The sequence below is a fragment of the Episyrphus balteatus genome, chromosome 1, assembly GCF_945859705.1.
Source record: "Episyrphus balteatus chromosome 1, idEpiBalt1.1, whole genome shotgun sequence".
NCBI lineage: Eukaryota > Metazoa > Arthropoda > Insecta > Diptera > Syrphidae > Episyrphus > Episyrphus balteatus.
The window spans coordinates 137,933,525-137,954,359 of NC_079134.1; the positions used below are offsets into that span (position 1 = coordinate 137,933,525).

A 20,835-nucleotide genomic window follows, 5' to 3' on the forward strand; every position below is an offset into this window, starting at 1 on the left:
ACAAGACAATAAATGTTTTTATTCCAGGTCAAAAAGCGGTTGAAGATCATAAAGTTAAAAATTTGCTATTGAAAATGGAAGTACATTAACATAGTCTGAAAATAAAAAGGGTCCAAGAACGGATCTCTTAGGCACAGCAGTAATGTTTGGCAAAAATTAGATAGGCTGTCCCCAAATGACATACTGCTTACCTTCTATTAGTCTGATAGGATTCGGTTGTACCTACTTATTTCAGCTTATTGGCTTATCAGACAAAAAAAATTGTAATCCTCATGTCATAGAAAAAAAAAAGGTATCACTAAAATCCAAACTCTAGTTTCTATATGAACCTTCTTTAGCTAATACCTGAGCATCAAAATCAAAACCATTTCATTATCATATTTGTATTTTTTTTTTTCTTCAAAAATCCAAACAAACTCTATGAATATCAATAGGTACCAGAAAAAAATCCAGAAAAATAAAAATGTTCAATAGACCTCACAAAAAAAAATGCGTGTTCCATTATGATTGAATTGGATGTGGAAACATGCCAATTAAAAACACCAAAAAAGACAACAACAATTTCTACTTAACGCCTCATGTCTTTAACTACCATTTCCATTGTTTTTTTTTTGACAGATTTTTCGATACCTTTCAAATTATCTCTCGATCAATCCGTGGTACAACTTTCGAATTATATTTCGTTGTTTTTGTTGTTTTCTTTTTGTTTCTTCTTGATCGTTGGTAGAATAATGAATTGAAAAGGCCAAAATTCAACCTGAGGTGATGAATATAAATGTCTTGGCGATTCGACTTGCATCACTATTAAATGAGGTGCTGTAGAGTGGTACCTCCGCTCCGTGGTGCGTGTTTGATAGAAAAACGACAGAGTATTGATATATTGAATCAAAACATTTCGACCTTCGTGAGCATAAAGTGTTTTTTATATTTTAATTTTTCGGTTCTTTCTGAGTGGGAAGCATTTGAAATTGAATTTTTTGTTTGAAAAGAAAAACTCTGTCAGACATGTCTGCCAGTTGGCAATGTTTCTGTGTTAGCATTCAAATAAGCTGTCAAACTACATTACTTGAATGTCAAATGTGCGAAAACTTACTTATTCGTAAATATTGGTAATTTATTTCTTTTCGGTTGGATAAGTAATTGATTAAGCTTCTGAGCAATTATTTCCAACCAACCCACCAATAATAAAGCTTAACCGCGCTCACAATAATTACACTGGACCACAGGAACAACTAAACTGGCTTCGTTGATTCCATGTGCCAAGTCATATAAATTAGTTAACCCAGCTGGGGCGACCATATCTAGCGTCACTTTTCATCCCAATAACACTATTTATCAAGTAATTTCCCTAAATGGAAAACAGGGAGCTCGCTCTTAAGCTCTCCGGCTGGTCGGGTTTTATATATTTATTCGTGCGGTAATGTGTGCTCAATGGAGTCCCAAGTTATTTCAACTTATCGATATACTCTTTAATTACTTGCCAGTCTTTAGAGGAAAAGAAAAATCCGGTTAGCATATATACAATTGTATGTCGTATCATCCTGGTCGGTTTTCAATTGAATTTATAGAATCTAAATCTAGTGCACCAATTAGTCTAAAAAGATTGAAAAGCGATAACCATATTCCTGTTTTTTTTTTTTCTCCTAGTGATATGTGTAAAGGTAGGTTAGAGGTACCTATATAAACTCTATTCAAAGTATAAGAAAAGAACACGATACATTATGTCGATTTATGTCAAGTTAACTACTAGGTATAGACTCTTATAGGAGAGTAGGAGGTTATAGATAGAGGAGGTACCTACTTACCTACTATTTCGTATCTATTGGTTTTTTGCCTTTTTTATGTTTTGTTTTTGTTTGAGATACAAAACATTAATTGGCATATGGATTGAAGAGATGGAGCAGTTTTGATCTAAATGATAACCTAAGTAGGTTTGAGAATGGAAACTTGAATTCTGGTAATTATATAAACAGGGCAATTCGAGATAAACTTTTTCTGAAGAAAAAAAAAATTTAATGGGATTAAGGTACTTAAATTGACGGTTAGTCCCATTTCTTCAAAGACTTGAGGTTAAATCGAATTTCAAAGTATGTAAGTTACAAAAGTTTTAGAGGTTTATTAAGAATTGGGATAAATAGAAAATAATCGATTTATACTTTTTTAGTTTTTTTTCGACAATCAAGATCAAGCACTGAACTATTTGGTCTTAGATGTGTTCAGTAATCAAAATCATTCTTTTGGTATAAGATAACCTTCTATTCTTTTTTTAAATTTTTTCTTATGATCTTACGATTTTTGGTATCACATAACGCTTGGAAATCTTTTTCTAAAGAAAAATATTTTTTTTTGTAGGTTGCGCTGCAAAACTTTCCAATTAATAAGAATTTGATTAAGTGGTATAAAAGTGTGCCAAATCGTTTAAAATGGTATTGTTTTGTTTTTTGATTGCTTCCTACACAGCAAATATAATTCGTTTTTGTTTATGGAAACTTAATCTCAGACACCTTTCACTAATCTGACCTTTTAAAGGAAGCCAAAAAAGATCATTTCAATATGCAACTAATCTAATTAAAAGCTAAAAACTTCAGTGTTGTTGAAAAATTGTCAACTTTTCTAATGCGTAATAATATGAAGCAAGAAAAAAAAATCTTTACTTTTACTCATTTAATTGATTTCCTATTTTTAATGTAGATCCAGTTTCTTTGGATTTGAGATTCTGGTTGTTTTTCCATGCGTTTTGCTCATACATAACTCCTTGTAAGCGAAGGGAATTTTTTTTTTTTATTAAAACAAAAAAAAGAAACAAAAGTTCGAACGTCAGCTCTTTCGTTTATTTTACTTTTTCTCACATTCTGTTAATATTTTTCCCTTTGCTGCTCACTAAATCGTATTATATGGAATAATTTGAACATATAATTCTCTTCCGATCGATAAAACAACATTATTAAGTTCAAAACAAACTGTATTGACCAAATAAAGGTAACAATACAGTTAACTTACATACTCTAAACTCGTGTATACACACAAATAATTGTAATATATCTTCAAACGGTAACGCAGAAAGAAGATAGAATAATTCACCGAGGAAGGAAGTGTTAATAGTCTTAAAACGTGACTTTTAGACCAACAAGAGATTCATAAATTTTATGTTTGTTAGTATTTTGTAGTTGTTTGTTGTTTTTTTTTATCTGTCAGAAGAAAACATATAAATCATTCCCCTTCCAAACAAGCAAGCAAACATATCGCACATGAAACTAATAAAGAAGAGTCACTGATGAACATGGATCACCTCGTTTTTTCCCGGAACGAATGCGATTCTTTCTGAGTCAAAGCGTTCAACAAGTGCATCATGACCAGATCTCTGTCTCTCTTTTGGTCTTCAAGACATCAACTATCTTAAAGCGTTTGGTACACATATCATGAGTGTTTTATAGTCCAAGACAGATATTACATTTTTGTATATAAGGAAGTCTAAGAAGCCTTAATTTTTAACTCCAAGTTTTATGGAAAAAGTTTACGATATAAGATCCAACCCTACTTCCCAAACTATTTGAGATGTTAAAAACAGTTTGCGTCTTCTAAATCGTCTTATAAAACTTGGCAAGTTGTTCTCTCTCTATGTCACGTCTGACTTATTTTCACCTCTTCACTGGCATCTAACGTTTCAAAATGCGCACCTGATGCCTCCAAGAGTTGTTGTGTTATCACAATAATACTCGCGTACTTCATTCAATCTCGTCTTCGGTCACCGTTTCGGTTTTATGTTCTGCATAACAAACATTGAATGAGCATGAACACACTGCTGCTTGAACAAAACACAACACAACAAAATAAAATCCATTATGATGTGAGTTGTATAGCTGTGGTATCTTCTGGCTGACCACGCTTCTCTGACTTGAAACAATCTCCAGACTTGATCAGAGATATAAAAGAAGAAGTAACAGCAGCCCAACGATCTGGATGAACACCAAACTAAAGCAATGGAAAAATGTGTTTTCTTTTAACAAAAGTCGCACATCTTAATCCGATTACCAGAAGTGACAACGGATATGTTGTGTCAAGGTAGTTCCTCTTAGCCCATGTTCTGGTATAAGGTACATCTTATACAAAAAAGGTCTTCAGAGATGGATGGTGTTATGTTGTGTCATCATCATTTTATACACCTGCAGCAGCAGAATCAGTTATTAATAATTCAGATTGGGTTTCTTTTTATCCCTTCATCTTTTAGGAGAGTCTTAAGTTACATTTTTTTTAAATGGAACAATGGAGAAAGATTGATTGGTTTAGTCGATAAATGAATGGAAATTGAAGAAGAAGCTAATTGCTATTCTATTGGTTTCCCTAAAAGAACGCGGAGGAAGATGATCACGATCAATGATCGTAGAAATTGGATGATAATTCTTTCTGACCAAACCTACAATTCTTTTGTATTCATTTTGTTTTGTAGCCCATTGAACTTGTTGCTACTTTATATAGAACTTCGTCAAGCATGTCGAATTTCCTCTAATTACCCTTGTGAAGAATTGATCATCTTTCGATGTTTCTTTTTTTTATCGTATTTGTTTGTATATTTCTTTAGAAAGGAAGGGTCGTCCTTTTTTATGGGAATCAAACAAATTTGAAGAAAAAAAAAATTCATTGAGACACTTCTTAAGAAATTCACTTCCTTCTTTCGGGTTTTTAATGGCCACCTGTTGATGTCGATGCGGTTAGTGAATAAGGGCGAAAATCTTTTTTGATATTTTATGTGGAGTTTTCTTCTTCACTGGACATTTAAATTTGATATTCACACGGTTTGAAAGGCAAGTTTCGTGTGTTACAGTTCGATGATTTCTTGGTCATCTTCATGAAAAAAGAGTAGGAAGTATTAATTATAAAGAAAAACTACCAAATTCTGAGAATATTCTAGTCTATTTTATTACATAAATGTTTTTTTTTTTTTAATACAAAGCAAGGTTGCTATAGTTTCGCACAAGTTTTGTATCAGATAAAGCTACTTAACATCGGTGAAGTTTTTGAAGAAATACTTTATAAATTATGAGAAATAGTAAAAAAAAATTAAAGAAAAAGACGTAATCAGGCTTACAATTTGGCATATTTGATTGGAAAGTTTGCACAAAATAGAACGGTTTTCTACAAGGAAAATAATTGTTTTTCTTTTGTATTGCAAATAATGGTTTTACTTCTATTCATCATTTCTCAACATGATTTGAAAAAGAAACTTAATTGCTGAGAATAAAGAGAAAAATGTAATTATTGCATACAGGTAAATTTAACCTACAAATTGTTAACATTTGTTAGTAGGGTGAAAACGTGATTCTATTTTAAAAGAATCTATTTTAAAAGAAGAAGAAACTATTTAAATTAAACTGCATCTTCATAGGAACAAAATGATTTGTATTTTTTATTTTTTTTTAAATATTTCAAAGCTTATTTTTGTTATTATTTTCTCTTTCATCGTGGATTAGTTCGTTCTTTTGTGGTTTTTTTCATTTGACTTTAATTCACTTAGGTACTTTTCTGTTAAAATAATTTAGTGTGAAAAACTTCCTTCTAATAAGAGTCTGTTTCATAGCGAGAGATGTTTTTATGAGTGTGTGCACTAGTAATTTTATACCTGATTAAAATACATTATTTCAACGAATAGTTTGCTTTACGCAAATTTATATCAATGGTACCTCCATTTAAACCGTTTTTTCTGCCCCCAAATAACTAGTCTTATTTCAACGGATTTTTTTTTACAAAAGCTTTTTTATGACTAACATATATTAAATAAAAATCAAGAGTAAAATTTTCGAAAAAATTAATTTTTGGAATTTTACAAAAATAAAATTTTCGAAACTGAGGATATTGATTTTTGTTCTGAAAATTTGATTTTAGGTAGGTGTAAAACTTTATTTTAAAACTTAAAATATTATGTTCGAAAAACTATGCTTTATTTAGTTCAAAATTTGTTTGCCTTCGACGAACGAATTTTTAAATAGTTTTGACACTCAATTTTTTTATAGAGTATTTTTTTTTATATAATATATAAAAAATCTCGAACTTTCTTCAAAACAAAATTTGGCATGCCAATAAAAAGGAAATATTTAACAATATAAAAAATTAAAGTTTCCAGAAAATCCGTTTTCAAAAAAATTTATATTAAAAAAAAATCTAAAAAATCTTGTTTTGAAAAATGTTCTTAATCTTGGCATTAAAGTTACTAAAACGTTTTTGTACAAAAAAATTCTTTGAAATCGGTTTATTAACAAATGAGCAAACTTTAAGACTTAAGACTTTAATGGTTCTTAATAACGTCCAAAAAATATTTTTTAAATTAAAGGTAGAACCTTATTTTCCATAATACTTAGAATTTTTTTTAATAAAAACACCGGCACACAAAATAAAAAAAGTGTCATGTACCAGGAACCATACCTATCTTTCTATATGTTTTTGGACCCACTGAATTCGAATTTCAAGTCCGTTTTGCCTGAACACCCTTCAGTTTTGAGAAAAATGCAAAAAAAAAACCAAAAAAGTCATAAAAATCCAAACAAAATGCAGTCACAAAACTGGAGGGTGACCGGGCCAAACGGACTTGAAATTCGGATTCAGCGTGCCTAAAAACATATAGAAAGATAGGTCTGGTTCCTGGTACATGACACTTTTTTTATTTTGTGTGCCGGTGAAATCGTTGGAGCTGTTTTTGAGTTAAGTCAGATTTTAAAAAATTGCAAGTAAAATTGTGCCTACTTAAGCAAAAATTTAGAAAGATTTATTTGACTTTCAATTATTCCCAACATAATAATATTCATTGTTCCGAAATTAAATTTAAGAAATAAAATCTAACTTTTATTTCTCTCGAAAAAAAAACACCCTTTTCTTGGACACCTTCACCCAAAAAAATTTGGTTGTAGAAATTGACCCGACAACCAAATGTTGTCTGTTTGACAACAAAATGTTGTCATTTTGACAAGTTGTAAATTTGATCACCAAATCGTTAAATTTACTACATGGTTGTTAATTCGATCGCAAAATTGTAATTGTTACAATTTGGTGATCAAATTGGCAAGATTTAGTTGTCAAATTGACAACATTTGGTTGTCGGGTCAATTTCTACAGCCAAATTTTTTGGTTGTTCAGTGTTTGGTAATTATACCAACTGTAACACTTTCATCAAATTTTACGGGAATTGGATTTTATTGAAAGGGTGTTTCGGTGCTAGTTCCAAACCCTCAGATTTCCCAAAAAAAAATATTACCTCAGGTGAAAAATTCAAATATGTAGTATTTCTTGATTCTTTCTTCTGTGTTCCATTTTTCAGTTTTGTACTGCAAAAATTTTAATTTAGAAGTGAATTTCCATAAATCTCTTTAGATTTTTTATTATTTCGGTAAAACTAACCAATTCAAAATATAATTTCTTTAAACACAATTTTAAAATTCTTTCAACTTCTTGCGGTTTTTTCTTTTGATTGTTCAGAACTTGTTTAATTTCATCGGAACATATCGCAACCCAAAAAAAAAAAAAAAAAAACAATATCATATAACAATCATCTCCGCCGACGCGTTTCAAAGAATTCCATTTTCGTTCTTGAGTCCCCTTCACTTCAATCAACAATCCTTTTCAATTTGTACGAACGAACAGACAGAGATGACCACATTTCCTAATTTCCTGCACTGCGGCGGAATTCGCATTCTTCCTCCAGCCAAATTATACGCCATATTCAATTATTGAATATTTTTCGTTGGAAGAATCTCAAGAAAAAAAAAAACTCGCCAGAGCATAAGAAACCGCACAGAGTTGGTACGTGACGTTCGATGAGATGGTCAAACTATCTCCTCTCGTGCACATCCAAGAAGCTCCACTACGAAGCATACGAAATCATAAAGCCAATAAAGGTCAGCCATAAGATACAACATTGACCATGACCATCAACCAGCAAAAGGATTTTAATGTGTTTTTTTCTGAAATATTTTCTCTAAAAGTGTGAAAATCGAATATTAAATTTAGGATACACCAGCAATTATGGTTGATGTGGAATGGGAAGGTCTGAAAGTGGAGGAAGGGGTTGTCTGTGAACATGCGTCCTCGCAGGTGCTAATAAACCATCAACGCTTTTCGAGCTCACCATCAGAGAGAAAAGTAACTTGATTCCAAAATGAAAACATAAAAGTTGCACTAAAAGCATGATCGTAAATTGCAAGTGTCGCCGTAATAGCATCGGGGCCCACTTATAGAGTATCTCTAGGTGTATAGTCAGGACATGTCGTGTCGATATCTCCATGAAAGCCTAAGGGCGCATTTTGTGCGGATGCGAGCTCCACCTTCCGATGCCTATTCAAGAGGGTTAATTTGTGGCATCTCATCTATATGTAGCGGATGATAATAATTTAGACCCAGCTTCGGCATATCGGTAGCCGACACTCTGCCGTGATGATGAGGCTTTGTTTTTGCGCCTTACACTCTCTCATTATGATTTATGGTTTTGCGGTTGGGAAATCTCTGTGCTGCGCCTACAGAAGCTGCTTTTTGCGGTGTTCCAAATGAAGGGGGCCATTGCACATAGATGATGCGTTCTTATGCACTTGGAGCCTCAACTATAGGTTTACCTGGTAAATGCCCCCGGATACCAAGTTGAGGTGGTGTCGGATGTTGAATATCATCTGCATATATATAGCGACCGTCGACGGAGGCGACGAGTGGAAAAAGTGCGGTTGGTTGGGGTCTTGGTAATGTTGCCGTGATGCAAAACCGCGGAATTTCTTGTCGGCTTTCTTTAGCGTGCAGAATATTATTGTACTCTTCGTCATGAATGTAATGATGGTATAAATGTTCAATCTCTGAGCCATTAAATGGATATGTCAGGTCGAAACAAAAACGAACGGTTCAAAAAGGGGGGATAGATACAAGCATATAAGGGACTTTTTTTTCATCCTGATGGGTGGGCTTGGTATAGAGATTCTCTCATCTTTATGTCATGTCTGAGACAATTTGCAAATAAAAATATACACAACAATTATAACTTGTCAGAGTTTGTTACCATGGGAATGGTTTTTATATCTTCTTTATGAAATCAAACCCCCAAAGGCTCTGCAAAAAAAAAATAAAGCAAAAAACAAACTTATATCGATGCAAAAGATAAAAAGTTTGAGATATTTTATTGTTCTTAAACACTTTGTATAAGAATTTATATTTTTTTTTTTGTTGATTTTAAAAAAGATAACAATGATGAAAAAATTTAAGTTATGTGGGCATAATTATTATTTATGTGGCCTCCCGGAAATGCCTAAACAACGAATAAACAAATAGATAGTTTTTTGTGTGTTTTTAAACTTAACAAATAATATTCAAATTTAATGCGTAAAGATTTTTTTTTAGTTTTCAAAGATTTTATAAATCTAATGGGGTAATTTAGCGGAAAAATGAATAAGTAGAAAAATTATGTTCAAGGCTTTTTCATTTAGCAAGATTTTATATACTTTAAATTATATGGGAATCTAAGCTTTAATTAAGTTTATTATCCATGTATTATATATATTTATATTATTTTATCATTGTTTAAAGTTATGTGTTCGCTACAAGAACTTTTTAAGTTGACCTAAGCGATTTTTGTGAATTTTTTTCCAACATTTTTAACGTTATATACTTATTTTGACCCAAAGTGATTAAATTTTTACGTTTAACATACATATCAATAATTTCAACAAAATGGTTATGTGAATTTGCGATGGAAGCCAAAGTCATTTAGAGGCTCGATAGTAAAAAAAAATCATGTATGCAATTCACACGTGGTAGAAGTGAAACCTTAAAAAATCATTTTTCTTCCAAAAAAAAATCGAAAAAGTCTACCTTTTTTTATTCTATCACCTTTAAATCCACCCACCTATAATAAATTTTATATCACCCGAAAGCTTATTATTTTAGCTCAAAATATTTATATCGACCATGTCCATACAACATCTACAAAAAGAGCTAAAATTTTTTGAACCCAATCAATTTTTTCATCAAAAAAGTATACAAAAATCAATCTTTTTTCTCTCATTATATCTATTTTTTTAAATGACAACCTATGATAAATTTTATATCATCTGAAAGCTTATTTCACTTTTTATATGACGTATCAATCATATTTCTACCATGCCTACAAAAAAAGTAAGAATTTTTTAAAGGCAACAGATCTCCAAAGGTGTTTTAAGGTATTTTTCAATTTTTTCAATTTAAGATTGTGTAACTTGTAAAGCACGTACCGTTATGTGTGATATATCAAATAAAAGGTTATGTTATCAGCATGCGTATTAAAGTTAAATCAAATTTGTATGTGCACTAGATCAAAAGATATAACGTGTGTTATCTCAGAATTTTGAATATGAAATTTATTGAAATTTTGTTCATTAATATTTTATTTAATAACCTATCTACAGTATAAATTTCATTCATCTATCTATTAAAACAAAAAAGTTATAACAAGTTGAATGTTCGTGTCGCGTTTTCGTTTCATCTTGTTTCAAATCACTACGATACTCAACTATGTTTTATGAAAAAAATTTCATGCTAAATGTTCTAAAAAGCTATTTTATTTATAGGTTCATAAGCAAACAGAGCACCACCGCAATTGTCAAAGCAATAATGATAATATATGACCGATTTCTTGAGTAAGTTAAAAAATCATTTTAAAACTCTGTCAATTAATCTCTAAGGCCAAAGCTCAGTATTTCAGTGTATTTCACTGTAACAGCGCCGATTTTTAAGTTCCCGTCTTATTGCCTAAATTTAATGAATATCCTATATTTATTCGAAACATCTAAAGAAAAACGTAGGGAATATCTCAACATCATGGTTTTCTTTCTCTCAGATGAGAGAAGAGTGATTTTAAATTCAAGGAATGGAAAGAAATGTTTGTGGAAAAGGTTTTGGGAATGATTTGCTAAAGCCTGTTTGCCAAACAGCAAGATGAAAGGTGAGTCATAAATTTGTCCTCAGTTATTTGCCAAGGGATACGTTACTGATATCCTCAAATGCGTTCATAACATAAATCCACTCCCAAGCGATCTTGATCAGTTGAAAATGGTATTAAAAGAAGAGACGGAGAATATTTTACAACAATATCTTCAAAAATAAATTCGTGGAATGAACAGATGACTCCAAGTTGTCATATATGCACTTGAGGATTCTATTCCTATTATAATTATTAGGAAGAACTGCCAATTTTTTTTTTTTTTTCTTTTTTTAAGAACTATTTTCGTTCTTTCAAGACCCGTTTAAATCTTTAAAATACACAATAAAATTTTCAAACTTTTTAAAAATAAGACAAAGGGGTCAAACTACAAAAGTAAAGAGGTATTTTGAACATAAACTGATAAAAATTGAAAAAATACATTCATGGTCAACAACGCTTAGTTTTTTAAAAAATTAAGGAGCTCCAAAAAATTTCATTTACTAGTTCAAATTTTAGAAGAATTTTACTGATTACAATTGTTACAATTTGTTTTAATATCCAGTTTTTTGGTCGACCAATTACTTAACTAATAAAATACCACAATAACTTTAAAAGAAAAAACCGCTGTCATATGCTCTAACATTAACAAAACCAACAGACACCAAACGTTAGACTCTATAAAGATTAACCCGATTAAAAGTTCAATATGTCAATTTTGTAAACCATTTGCTGCGTTATCAATAATTCACAATATCGTTTGAAATACAAATCATTAAAAAAAAAAAAACAACAAATGCATTTTAAGCACCCAAGTTCTATAGAAACAAACAAACAAAAATTGCAACAGTAACCAAGTACATAAAAAAAAAAATAAAGGCTTTGTCATAACATACCACAAGTCTTTGTCATTCAAGCCTGCAACTAATCCACACTGTTGCAGACTATTAACCGTTGCCAATTGTTCTTCAATATCGCTCAACTGCAATTCGGCCTCATTCACGTTCAAATTCAAATTATTATGTTGCACCCACAGAGCACTCCGATTGCGCCGCACAAACAAGTTTCGCAGGTCATGTTCTTCGAATCGTTGTTGTTGTATGTTTCGGTCACAAGCGAAAACATTTTTATTCTTCCCTTCTTCTACTTCATCTCTTTTTCGACTGCTATCAGCGGAATTTCGACTTTTAATTCGACTAACAGCCATTTTGATTTTTTGGTCACTTATCTTCTTCTTCGTCTTTCCCAAATTAACATCATTATCATCAACATCATTATCATCAGCAACCATTAATTTTTGATCCTTTTTGTGATTATCATGATGATGGTTACTGGTGATGATGACATCACTCGATTGCTCCCAAGGCCCATCTTCATTGCACACACTTTGATCCGAATGCGTCTCACCGGAACACGAAACTCCCGACGACAGGAATATATCGTCTAGAATCGCAACTTTGGCATTTGCAACAATCGGTTCCGAACAGCTGCCCCGACTGCTAGGACGACTATTCGACTGACTATTCGACCGACTATTAGCCCGACTGCTATTCGGTTGGCTACTTGGACTTGTAGCGCTATGGGATCGTCGATGGCGATTACGGGACTTGACCGATCTGGGAGAAGTTCGCGAGGAATGGGAACTTGCACCATTGCCTTGTTGAGGATTTTCACTTTTGGCGCTAGCCTTACCCTTTCTTCGAATACTTGGCATGTTTTTGGGAAAGAGCGAAGGAGTTGGAGTCAGACTGCCTGGTTGGTAAGAAGGCGTTTCACTTTTAGGACTGTTTGTGTCACATATCGAAAGGGTTAAAGGTCTACCGTACACTTTTTGGAGGAATTTCATTTGGTCATTGTGCAGGAAACACACATTCCACCAATGTTTACATGCAACTAAAGTTGCCCTTCGTGGTAATGGCTTATTTTGATTAAACATCGCATTCGACATTATTCGATGATTATAAAATATAGAACATTTATCTGAGAAAAAACTATCTTAAATAAGACGAACGTAACTGAGAGTAAAAAAAGATCATAAAAATCGTAAACACCGCACGCGGCCACGTCTAAATATCGACTGAGAGACCCGAGGAATTCCAAGAGACTTTGCTGCGCCCAGTCAAACGAGAAGTGCATGTGGCTGGCGTTCAACCTGAGAGACAGATACAAGATACTTTTGACAATAAGAAAGAAAATACAAAAAAAAAACTACAGGTGGAAGGAACGTGGAAAGGAAGAGATAGTCAAAACAAAAACGAAGATAATCGTGTGCTAACTGCCGACATTTGTTGTTCGTTCCGAAACGGATCGGCGGAGATGAGGGAATTCGTTCGAGTTGTCTGTTAGCTGAGAGACGGGAACGGGACGGAAAATACGGAACTGATGGTTTTTAGTTCCCCATTCCCCACATCCTCATCATGATCGAAAAAATGAAGAAAACATGGATATCTCTTCTCGGGCTGGTTTAATGGCGCGATCGGTGTGGCTGTTTGCTGCTGATGGTAAAGCTGGAGCCCCGAGAAAGCGCACGGGATCAAGTGTACATCATTGACTTGGGTTAACAGGTTGTGGGTCCATATAGTTAATACGACAACAGCGACACGAAAGAGAGACGAAAAAGAGAATGAATGCAATATCTGGATGATTGCGTGTGATCGTGGTGCTGTTTTGGTAACAAATAATGCAAATATGTCAGGGAATTTGTCGAGTATTTTTTTTTTATTATTTGTCGTGTTGTTTTGTTGTTTTGATAACTTAATGTCGTGTGAAAGTTGTAATTTTTGTGCGGTGGTGCTCGATGATCGATGGAGGTGAAGAAGGTGCAAAAATAAAAGCTGATTTGGCAAGAATTCTTGGGAAGAATTGGAACAGTCATACTTTTAGAAATGTAGGAAAATGATTTTGCTGAATAGCTGAATTAAAGAATAGAGCTTGTTTGTTTACTATTTCTTTTTGGAATACCCTTTTAGTTAGAGATCTTCGATTTGGATGTTCATTTAAGCAAGAGTTTAAAAATTCAGCTTGTTAGTAGATTGAAATAGGCTTAAAGGCTTTTAGCAAGAAACACTTTCCAACTGCCAATTAGTTATTATTGAAGACATCAATCAAGTTGTTGTTTTTAATCAACTTAATATAGTAGGAACCTTTAAATTCAAGAATTTAAGAATTCTTTGGAAGAATTGGAACAGTCATAATTTTAGGAATGCAAGAAAATGATTTTGCTGAATAGCTGAATTAAAGGATAGAGCTTGTTTGTTTACTATTTCTTTTTGGAATACCCTTTTAGTTATATTAGAGATCTTCGATTTGGATGTTCATTTAAGCAAGAGTTTAAAAATTCAGCTTGTTAGTAGATTGAAATAGGCTTAAAGGCTTTTAGCAAGAAACACTTTCCAACTGCCAATTAGTTATTATTGAAGACATCAATCAAGTTGTTGTTTTTAATCAACTTAATATAGTAGGAACCTTTAAATTCAAGAATTTAAGAATTCTTTGGAAGAATTGGAACAGTCATAATTTTAGGAATGCAAGAAAATGATTTTGCTGAATAGCTGAATTAAAGGATAGAGCTTGTTTGTTTACTATTTCTTTTTGGAATACCCTTTTAGTTAGAGATCTTCGATTTGGATGTTCATTTAAGCAAGAGTTTAAAAATTCAGCTTGTGAGTAGATTGAAATAGGCTTAAAGGCTTTTAGCAAGAAACACTTTCCAACTGCCAATTAGTTATTATTGAAGACATCAATGAAGTTGTTGTTTTTAATCAACTTAATATAGTAGGAACCTTTAAATTCAAGAATTTAAGAATTCTTTGGAAGAATTGGAACAGTCATAATTTTAGGAATGCAAGAAAATGATTTTGCTGAATAGCTGAATTAAAGGATAGAGCTTGTTTGTTTACTATTTCTTTTTGGAATACCCTTTTAGTTATATTAGAGATCTTCGATTTGGATGTTCATTTAAGCAAGAGTTTAAAAATTCAGCTTGTTAGTAGATTGAAATAGGCTTAAAGGCTTTTAGCAAGAAACACTTTCCAACTGCCAATTAGTTATTATTGAAGACATAAATAAAGTAGTTGTTTTTAATCAACTTAATATAGTAGGAACCTTTAAATTCAAGAATTCAAGAATTCTTTGGAAGAATTAAAACAGTCATAATTTTAGGAATGCAAAAAAATGATTTTGCTGAATAGCTGAATTAAAGGCTACAACTTGTTGGTTTGTTTACTATTTTTATTTTTTTTTTGAATACCCTTTAAGTTACAGATCTTCGATTGGGATGTTCTCTTAACAAGATTTTAATAATTCAGCTTGTATGTAGATTGAACATTGAAATATGCTTAAAGGCTTTTTGCAAGAAACACTTTCCAACTGCCAATTAGTTATTGTTGAAGACATCAATCAAGTTGTTGTTTTTAATCAACTTAAATTAGTAGGAACCTTTAAATTCAAGTATTTAAGAATTCATTGGAAGAATTGGAACAGTCATAATTTTAGGAATGCAAGAAAATTATTTTGCTGAATAGCTGAATTAAAGGCTACAACTTGTTGGTTTGTTTACTATTTTTATTTTTTTTTTTGAATACCCTTTAAGTTATAGATCTTCGATTTGGATGTTCATTTTAGCAAGAGTTTAAAAATTCAGCTTGTGAGTAGATTGAAATAGGCTTAAAGGCTTTTAGCAAGAAACACTTTCCAACTGCCAATTAGTTATTATTGAAGACATCAATGAAGTTGTTGTTTTTAATCAACTTAAATTAGTAGGAACCTTTAAATTCAAGAATTTAAGAATTCTTTGGAAGAATTGGAACAGCCATAGTTTTAGGAATGCAAGAAAATGATTTTGCTGAATAGCTGAATTAAAAGCTACAACTTGTTGGTTTGTTTACTATTTTTTTTTTTTTTTTTTTTTGAATACCCTTTTAGTTATAGATCTTCGATTTGGATGTTCTTTTAAGAAGAGTTTAATAATTCAGCTTGTGTGTAGATTGAACATTGAAATATGCTTAAAGGCTTTTTGCAAGAAACACTTTCCAACTTCCAATTAGTTATTATTTAAGACATCAATCAAGTCATCAATTTAAATTAGTAGGTATCTCTAATTTTAAAATAATAAATTGATGTCCATTCATTGGCTTTTAGAAACTTTCACAGACTTAACTATCTTAAAAGACCGCACACATAAAAAATATATTTTATTACATAATTTAAGAAGATAGACTTTGACTTGAATACATTCTTTGAAACAAAAAAAAAGGCAAATCTTTTATTGAACTTAATTAATGAAGTCTATAAATGCCAAAATTAATTGCATTTCTGATATTCAAATTGTTACTTAATCTTTAGCTTAATGAGAATTTTTTGTTTTTTTTTGCTAAAAAAAGGAAGAAGAGTATTTTATCAATAGAGCGACTAGTACCTACTGGCTTTGGGTATAATAAAAATAAAATTTATGTTGAAGGTTTTATCGTTTTATGATGTCGCAGAACAGAACAGGTAGATTGAAACAATCTGGAAAAATATTTTAAGTAGCAATTATTGTCGATCAGTGAACTCTATTAAGATGATTATAAATGAAGACTTGTAGAAGATGCGTTTTAAAGGAATTTGTGCAATGGGAATTATTTGATAGCAGTTTTTAAATTAAAAGGAAATTTACTATAGGGCAATAGCAAACATTTTAGTTGATTGTTGGTAATATATGGTCAAAATCCATGGGAAAAAATATGTTAAATCCACAAAAAAAAATTAAAAACAAAAACAATTAAGACACAGGATATTTTTGCACTCTGGGCATAATTTACAGAGTATTTATTTGTATTGGTTAAGCTTGAACAACCGACGTTACCGTATTTTTTCTGTTAGAACTACTTGGAAATAATAGAAATTTGTTGGTCTTATTAAAACAAATACAGCAAACAAGCTGTGATTTTATAAAATAATTTTGCTAAATCTCTGACCAAAAAACTTACAACTTATTTCATAAAATCTTCGAGAAATTTCGCATCACATAAAAAAAAGAAAGGGCAAAAGTTGGAAAATTCGTTAGCAGGAAATAAGTAATGACGAAATTTAGGACCAATGGTAAGCTAACACTAAATTTTTTGTTTCAAAATTAGGCCATATTTTCAACAAAAAACTCGTTATAAATCCAAAAACTAAAATGTTGCTCCAAACAAAATTGAAACTTTTATGAAACGTGAAAACATGTACCTTTTTACAAAATTTGACTAAAGTCTTAAGCAAATAATCTACAAAGTTACAGATTTATTCATCAAACTGTTTTTCTGTTCTGAGGGTTTGAACTTTTGAAATGAAATAAAACACAACTTTTTTATGAGCAAGATCAAATTATTTTTAGTTTATTTGAACATTTTATTAATAACTATCGTTTAACTTCTACACTTAGAAGCAAAAAAACGGAATCAAATAAATTATATTATATTAAAAACAAAAATTGCCATGGATAAAATATTTGTATTCAAAGTCTCATGGTCTCATTTTAAAGCTTGTATTTTTTACTTTGAATCGTTGGTAAAAACATAAAAATGCATACGATAGTGTTACGGCTATCTGTCAATAAATTGCACTTCATTTTTGTTTTAATGTTAAATTTCCCAGATACTCTCTGTTTCAATTTCAGTCTTTTTTTTCCAACGATAGTTTTAGCGTTGGCTGTCAATGAATTGCACTTAATTTTTTTTAAATGTTAAATTTTCCAGATAATTTGTGTTTTAATTTCAGTTTTTTTTTTTCCTTACATACTTCATTTATGTTGGATGGATAGAACCAACGAACGGATTTTTGAGTTCTTAGCATTGACTTAAAGCTTTTGTTTCAAGCTTTTCAATGCTACCATTAACATTTATGTATGTCGATTACTTCACGACCAATTATCGTTTTTACAGAACGCAAATATTGATTCCATTTTTTTGCTCCTAAGTGTAGATTGACCAAAGAAAAATCAAAAATTTTCAACAAAAAAATAACAAGTATACCTATCCCAAAATGGTATGAAAAATTCTTTTTTTTTTTCAAAATTTAACTTTTTTTTGAATTTTTTAATTTTTATTTGACTTATCTAGTTCTTACACGATATTTAAAAATACAATTTTCAAATAAACTAAAAAAATGTATTTTGCCCATAAAGAAGTGATTAGAAGTATATTATTTACAGCTGCAAAAATGTGGTGTTTTAATTTATATCAAACGAAAAACTGTTTGATGAATAAATCTGTAACTTTGTAAACTTATTTCGGGTATCTTTATAGCATAGTTATAAAATATCGGTTAATTTTCTAAAAAAAAAACGTTAAAATGCCTTTGTTGATAGATTTTCTTAATTGATCTCAAATGTAAGAAAACATTATTATTTAATAATAATATTATAATTCAGCAAAACAAAATATAAAATATAAGTAAGAAAACATATTTTTTAACAAAGTTAACTTACTTTCTTTGTAGATAATTAAATGAATTTTCTGTAAAGTCATTCTGATCCGTTGTTGAGGTATTGATAGTCAAAGTCAAGAGTTTGGTTTTTGGTTTGATGACTGATATTGCAGTCTAAAAAAGTTTGAAACAAAAATAATCTCAAAGCTTAATATCATCGGCTTAGAGTGTAAACCTGCTAAATCCACTTTTACACTCGTGGCAAAATTGTTAAAAAATAAAATATTTCTAAATGTTTCAATAAATTCAAGACAGCATAAAGTTATTCCTTAGATTTCATACTATTAAATGTAAAAGAATTGATAAGACTTGAAAGCATTTTGTATTTTTAATCATTTTTATATGGAGTTTGCAGGTTGGAGTTAGCAGGTTTACACTCTAAGCCGACGATATATCCTTTCTAAAAAGAATCATTTTACCAAAAAAAATTTTCTCACGAGAAAAATTAAAACAAAAAAACTGTAAAAACCTTTGTTACCATTTGATATAAAGTATTTGGTACTAAAATCATTAGTATTTTGTTTTCTCATAATACGATAAATTTTTACTGAGATACAGCCTATTGAAAATCACTAAAAAAATCACGAATTTTTTTTTGTTTCTTTAATTTTTTGGGCTATTGTATATTTTTGTAAAACTAGAGTGTTTAAAAATACTCTTTTAAATGATAGATTCAAACTCAAACGATTTTTTTTTAATCTTGAGATGAAACAATATTTGAATCACAATGGCTTATAGCTTACACACTTCTATACAATCTGCTTACAATTTTCTAATGAAAAGTATACTCGTTTTTCATTTAAATTTACCAATTTTAAATTAATTGAAAAAAATCGGTTCGAAATTTGGAACAAGCTAACAATTGGAAAAATTTGTTCAAAACCGTTTGCTCGCGACATAAGCAGTAAAACTGGCTTATTTAATTGTAAAGAACTGCATCCAAACACAAAAGCAAAAAACGTAATCTAAAAAAAAAATTAAATGAAAATTAAACATCACCCCTTTCGAATTGCTAACAGATAAAATCGGTGCAGTCATTTTTACAGTTAGAAATACAAAAGTAAGAAATTAAAGAGTCTTCGAATTATCGAAAATAATTCTTGCTAATTCCCAATATCGCATGTTTAGATTGCATTTTTTTGAAACTGATTTTTTTAGTATAAAACTGTGTGATCCTAACGATGATAATAATGCCGCACAATAATTACCTACATTGTCTAAGTACGATTACATATTCCCCATTTTCAGTGTTTTTTGCATAAAGTTTTTCATTGTTTTTTTTTTTTTTTTATTGTTCCTTTTTGTTTCCGAAGACAACTCTAACAAAATTTCTGAACGGTATTGAAAAACCGTCCATAAAAATATTTTACAAGAGTTCACACGAAGTCTTTTAGAATCGATATTTTGTTCAAAAATCCAAAGTTTTCCCAATTTTTAAATATTGCAATTCCCATTTTTTTGACAAAAAATGAAATTCTTTAAAAATATAAATTTTTAATCTGCACCTTACCCATAATAAGTTATTTCTGTGAGTTCATTTAGATAACTCCTATGTCTTGTGCCAATATTGATACAGCCTTATGTTAAGATTCATTTATTACTGTCGTATATTATATTACTAACCTGTGAATGGTAACATTTGTCTCTTCCAGTAGCAGGCCAATCCAAAATCAGCAACCTGCAAAAAAATAGAAAGAAAAAGTTTTCAAGTTAGCATAAAATATTAATTAAACAAATGTTTCATATTTGAAATCTAAGCTGCATAGCTAATTGAGCTCATATATTCTACTGCCAACACTTAGGTTCGTTCTAATTAATAACACAACTTATCCTGCTGGTTTTTGGTCTGCATGTTTTTAATTCGCACATTTAATTACGACATTCGAGTCGAAAATATGCCCCAGCATGATGCCGACAAAGATTAAGACATTTAAGATGAGGAAATTCGCATTATTCTATATGGTCCATATGCATATATAAACTCTCGATATAAATCGAAAGCAATCTACCAAACACATACAATTTCGCAATGGTCGTTGATCTGAATTAAAAACGAGTAGCCGTATAGCATACTTGAGCGCACACGTTGTTATGCTCATTTCAATATTTATATTTGTGGTATTAAATTTCCACAGCAAGCTATAGGTCATTTCATGCAAAGTTGTTTCACTTTTTCCCTCGTTTTTTCAAATGGTAGCTAAGTTAAAGTTTGGATAGGAGAGGTACATGAATCTCGTGCCTATAGCCTACTTGTAGAGTTTTTCCCAACCAAAAGAAACAAGCCTTGACTATACTAAATGGTGCTGTTGCTGCTTTTGTGGCTAACTTGCTAAACACGCAAGACGCAAGTAGGAAGACACTTTGCCTGTTTATTTGAAGAATACGACAACGTCTTGTGCCGACATGTGAATAAAAATACTTACGTACTTTACTTCTTGTTTAAAAAGTTTGAAATGAGTCCGCCTTAA

The 20,835-nt window shown here is 31.0% G+C and overlaps 1 protein-coding gene across 2 annotated transcripts in view; it reads right to left on the minus strand.

Annotated features, from left to right (window-relative positions):
• Window positions 1-20,044, minus strand: part of LOC129921209 (protein espinas) — a 63,521-nt gene extending 43,477 nt beyond the window's left edge. The window contains exon 1 of one of the 2 annotated variants that reach the window (XM_056002945.1): window positions 19,991-20,044. Coding sequence is in view for 1 of the 2 variants with exons in the window: in XM_056002944.1 (XP_055858919.1) it covers window positions 11,815-12,125 (311 nt within the window). In the remaining variant the exon portion in view is untranslated. Of the gene's footprint in view, window positions 1-11,814; window positions 12,184-19,990 lie in introns of those variants that run through there. The other variant, XM_056002944.1, reaches the window with a different exon arrangement.
• Between the last annotated feature and the right edge of the window lie 791 nt (window positions 20,045-20,835).